Source organism: Aulonocara sp. 'chitande type north' Nkhata Bay, linkage group LG16 (genome assembly GCF_057382095.1).
Source record: "Aulonocara sp. 'chitande type north' Nkhata Bay isolate Kocher_YH1m ecotype deep benthic linkage group LG16, A_spYH_male_GT1.1, whole genome shotgun sequence".
Lineage (NCBI taxonomy): Eukaryota > Metazoa > Chordata > Actinopteri > Cichliformes > Cichlidae > Aulonocara > Aulonocara sp. 'chitande type north' Nkhata Bay.
In genome coordinates this window covers 29,408,523-29,413,523 of record NC_141359.1, presented here as the reverse complement: position 1 = coordinate 29,413,523, position 5,001 = coordinate 29,408,523, and the positions used below count along the sequence as shown (strand labels likewise).

The window sequence follows — 5,001 nt, the reverse complement described above, 5'->3', positions numbered from 1 at the left end:
ACCGCTGACACAACATCTCAGACATTAACCCTGTGGAGATTTGAGTTTTAAAAGTTACGAGTGAACAGCAGCAATGGCAGGCTATAATATACTCTATGATAGCCGGCTCTGGCTAGCTGGCAGAGCAAGCCTACATGATTACACCAATTTTCAACTCATCTTTTTACTCCTGATGCATTCATATAGTACTACTGCATGTCATCAACTTTTGTGTACTCTTTCAAATGCTTTGTTTGGTCGGGGTCTCTCTACATTCTCCTACTCTCTCCGAAACAGATGACTGTCCCTCCCTAAGACCTGTGCCAGAGGTCTCTTCCTTTTAACAGGGTCTTCCTTTCTGCCACTGCCAAGTGCTTGCTCATAGATGATCATTGAGGTTATCTCTCTAATATTCAAGGGCATCACCTGTTTGACTGTCACTGCGGTGGTTTAACCTGAGCTAAATTTGTCTTAGATTCATCAGGCAAACGTTGTGCTGACAAACACAATTCCTAGACAAAAGGGAGCATGTTTTTATTTTGCCCACAGCTGCACTGTTTGGTCACAATTTAAAAATGCCACAAAGCCAGTTTTTCTAAACAAGTGCTGGGAATAGTAGGATGACGAGTTTGGTACCAAAAAACCAGTCAACCTGCAAGTGATTCAGCGGTATATGCATTACACTGAGAGGTGGCAGAGTTGAAGATTTTCATTGGGGCAAGATTAGAAATGAGTACATCAGAGGGAGAGCTCAGGTTAAGCGGATTGGAGACAAAGTTAGAGAAGCGAGATTGAGAGGGTTTGGACATGTGCAGAGGGGAGAGAGTGGATAAGCTGGACAAAGGACATTGAATATGGGGCTAAAGAAGATGACCACAGAGAAGATTAATAGATGTAGGGAAGCAGGACATGCAGAGGGTTGATGTGACAGACACGGAGGAGGGTAGGGACAGGGTGAGATAAAAGCAGATGAGCTACTCTGATTGCCCCTAAAGGAAGCAGCAGAAAAAAAAGTATAACTGTCTGTTCTGGGAGATCCTTAAAACAGCAAAATTAAAAAGCACCATTTAGACTTGTAATTCAGTTCATTAAGGAGAGTCAGTTTCACAGCAATGTTTTCCAATCTCCAACTTCCAGCCATTTAATTAAACTACTTAACACCTGGCACTGAACAGGAACAAATTAGCTGAAATTATAATATTTTTATATGCACATTTGTCTAAATATTAGACTTTTTCTGAACTATGTTACTCTGTTGGTATTTCTAACAGACTGTTTATCTGTAAACATTGTGGGATGAAAAGCCATGAAAGCACACTGCTTGACTTTGTAGTGTCACATAAAGACAGATATTTATTTGTTAATAAATGGCTACGTTACATCTCAAAAGTTTGTTACTCATAAAACTCCTTTAAAAAAAAAAACATACATTCAAAATTAAATTTAATCCAACAGTAAATTATTGAGAAATGTTGTGAATGGCACCGATTAAAGGAATTGCGAACAACTTGAATAAAATGCCTACATATCACACAGGTGCCCATTTTCTACAACCATCTGTTGGGACATTGTGCTGCCTAATGCAAGTTTATGTTAAATCCTTTGCAGTTATGTTGGCACGGATAAAACTGCTGTGTTAGTTTGCTGTGTTCTGTGAGGGAAGATGCATTTTAACAACTGTCAGCATGAAAAAAGCATGAATTTGTTTAAACGAGAATAACCTGAAGAGTTTCAGAAGATATTTGGTTGCTTTTGTTCAGACAATAAAACATGCAAAGGCTGATACCTATTCTTGCTTACTGTTTTTTGAACAAGTATAACTGCTTTCAGTTGTGCCATCTCAGAAAAAAAAAAGCCTATTAGGATTATAAACCTGCATTAGGCATCTCAATGTCCTGCTGTGACACTGAAATGCTGGCTGCTCTGCATGAACATAGTCAATTAAAAACCATAGTCACTTACAACTCTTTTCATTTTTACAGCTGAAATAAAATTAAATGTGCTTTTCTTTCCTAAAAAATACATTTCTAAGAGATCTTTTGAGTGACAGTATAACTGTTACTATACCACAAATGTATACATTGAACATATTTTACATAAGGCACAGGCTTCCAAAGCACTACATGCTTTGCAAAAAGGTACAGTATATTTAAAGCAGCCCATCCATTTACCTTCTAGGATAATCTTTGAGAATTCTGCTTTGCATGTTATGATGCAAATATTCAATTTAAATGCATCAGTTTGAGTCTACCTTTATATTATTGCATGACGGCCTATAAGTTAGAAGATAGGGTTGTATCAGATGAGTTATTAGATGCAATATGAGGTCCCAAATGCCCAGAAAATAAGTGTTCATGCAAATAAGATGAGTGTAGAGTAGAACCAAAAGGCCAAACCACCACTTTTGGATAAATAATGTGAAAGGAAATAAAACTAATAAATCTAAAACTAATCTATCTTGACTGTCAGCTACAGAGAAGCTGCAGTTCACTGGAATTGTAGGTCAAAGCAGGTGCTGGCACATCTGTCCCACTAAGAGCATCCTGCCCTCTGATTTTCAGGTTGACAAACTTTATCTTCCAGCTGTTGTTGTCCAGAGGAGAGCGGATAAGGCCAAATATTTGTTCAAAGATTCCCAGACAGACTGAATCTCTGTGAATAGTCCCAGCCACAGCCACCAACACCAAGCCATGACGAGAGGTCAAGGCTTTGAGGCCATGGGGATCCAAATTGGGACTAAAGAGGAGACGCTCATCCCTGGTCAGTGCCAAGAATCGACAACTAACCAGATCAGCACCCAGAAACTCCTCCATCTGCTCACTGCCAGCTCTGAGAAAGACATAACTCTGTTATTAGTGTTTTGGGGTTGTTTTACCTTCATCTCTATGCTTTGTAAGAAGAAAATCAGAAGGAATAATCTACCTGAAACAGAGGACTACTCTGAATAAGATTATAAACCAACAACATCAGTATTATTTAAATTCTCATTTGCTTTCACTACTAATGAGGTTCTTACTTGGAGAGGAGACGTAACTTCACATCAGGCCAGAAATGTTGTGGTCCCCAGTCTTGGGGCTGTTGGCCAAGTGAAAGGTTTTGACTGTTCAACAGCTGGAAGAACCACTGACAGAACTGCTGGCCGAGGACCAGTGGATCAAAGCCCATCCCACAGTTCACATCTGAGGAAGCCGCCTCTCCTTGAGGGTTTTCATCCACCACCTCCATAAAGAAATGAGAGGTTGTTGTTACATATGATCTTCAGTCTCTACAAGTCAGAGCACTACACCGATATTAGCTAGAAGGTCAGTTCTTTGATGGAATGGCAACAGGTTCTAAAATATAAAGTCTGAGTAAGGCTTGATTTTAGAGCTGGTGTTGACCCTGAATTTTGGGAAGTACAAATTCTAATATCAATATACAGTGCTGTAAAAAAAAAAAACAGCACTCTCTTCCTGATTTCTTATTTTTTTGCATATTTGTCACAGTTACATGCTTCAAATCATCAAACACATTTTAGTATTGGTCAAAGATAGCCAGAGTAAATACAAAAATGCTGTCTTTAAATGATGTTTGCATTTATTATGAGTAAAAAGCTATCCAACCCTACCTGGCCCTAAGTAAAAAACAAAAAACAGAAACATCTTTCTGATTGTCAAGACAATGGAAAATAGTCTGTGGACTGACAAAACAAAATATTAACTTTTTTGGAAAGTTTGCATCCTGTTACATCTGGTGTAGAACTACTACACAGCAGTTCATAAAAAACAAAACAAAAACAAAAAAAAACCCAGCAGCAGTCAAACACTGTGGTGGTAGTGTGATCATTTGGGACTGCTTTGGGATCTGGATGCCTTGCCCTGACTGATTGAACCATGAATTCTGCTCTCTACCAGAAAATCCAGAGAATGTCCAGCCATCAATTTGCACCCTGAAGCTCAAGAGCACTAGGGTTATGCACCAGTGCAGGGATCCAAAACACAACAGGAACTCCATCTCTAAATAGCTCAAAAAAATAAAATGAAGTTTTTGGAATGGCCTATTCAATATCAAAACTGCTTGATTGCAGTTCTTGTTGCCAAGGGTGGCACAGTCTGTTGTTCGGTGATTACTTTTTCAAAGCAATATATAAACTGTTATAAAGGTGTGTGAGGACACTGTGTGTGAATAACCCTAATTATGTCTTCTCTTTCCAGGCATACCAACATCAGTGCCATGTCTTCACTTCACTGAACTTCACTATTCAATAAACAATACTTTCCATCCTTTATAAAATAGATGGGTCGCCTTTGGCTTATCCCCAAATAAAACATTTACTGGCGGCAGTGGCTTCTGTTTCTCTCGTGTGTCAAGTTACCTTTACAGAGGACCACAGCTCCAGGGTCCTCTTTATAAGCATGTGTTTCTCGCTATTTGGGGGCATCGCCACACCTTCTGTAGCCAGGTACTTGAATATCAGGTCACGCTGAACCTTTTTCCTCCTCAGGAGCTCTTCGGCATTTTTAGTGAAGGCGAGAATGGTTTCTTTAGCTTCTGCAGTGGAAAAATGATCAGACAGAGTAGGATAAGCTAATCATTTATTTATCTATCCAGCAGAGGTGAGAAAACACTGAAATTGTTGATGCAATTTATTTGTTATTTCTTGGTAGGTATACAACAAATCTCTTGATTAAGGACATTATGTAACTCACTGGGCTCCAGTAAAGAGAAGTAAGCTGACTTCCTCTTTGCCATATGAAATTGAATAAAAGTCTTACCCGTAATGTTTTCCACGACTATCATCTTATTCGTGACCGTATCACTGAGTGACAGTAAGTCGCATTTTGTCATTAGGCTCAGTATCTTCGTAAATCCAGCACGCTCTGTTTCTGATAGTCCTGACATTTTTGGCAAAACGAAAACACTGGGGCGGTTTCGTCTATGCGAGTCCTGCAAGAAATCTCTCCGTACGGAAACAAGCAGTAGTGGGAACGGGATCCGTTCAAAACACTGGTTGCTATGTTACGTTGATGCGTTCGCAATATT

General features: G+C 39.3%; 1 protein-coding gene across 1 annotated transcript; it reads right to left on the bottom strand.

The window, feature by feature from the left end:
* Nucleotides 1-1,946: 1,946 nt before the first annotated feature.
* lg16h3orf38 (linkage group 16 C3orf38 homolog) lies at nt 1,947-4,996 on the bottom strand. The gene is made up of 4 exons (XM_086267689.1): nt 4,734-4,996; nt 4,334-4,509; nt 2,996-3,198; nt 1,947-2,808 (listed from the first exon to the last, which is right to left on the bottom strand). The coding sequence occupies exons 1-4, from the start codon at nt 4,858-4,860 to the stop codon at nt 2,445-2,447; spliced, it is 870 nt and encodes a 289-aa protein (XP_086123815.1). The 5' UTR covers nt 4,861-4,996; the 3' UTR covers nt 1,947-2,444.
* Nucleotides 4,997-5,001: the final 5 nt, after the last annotated feature.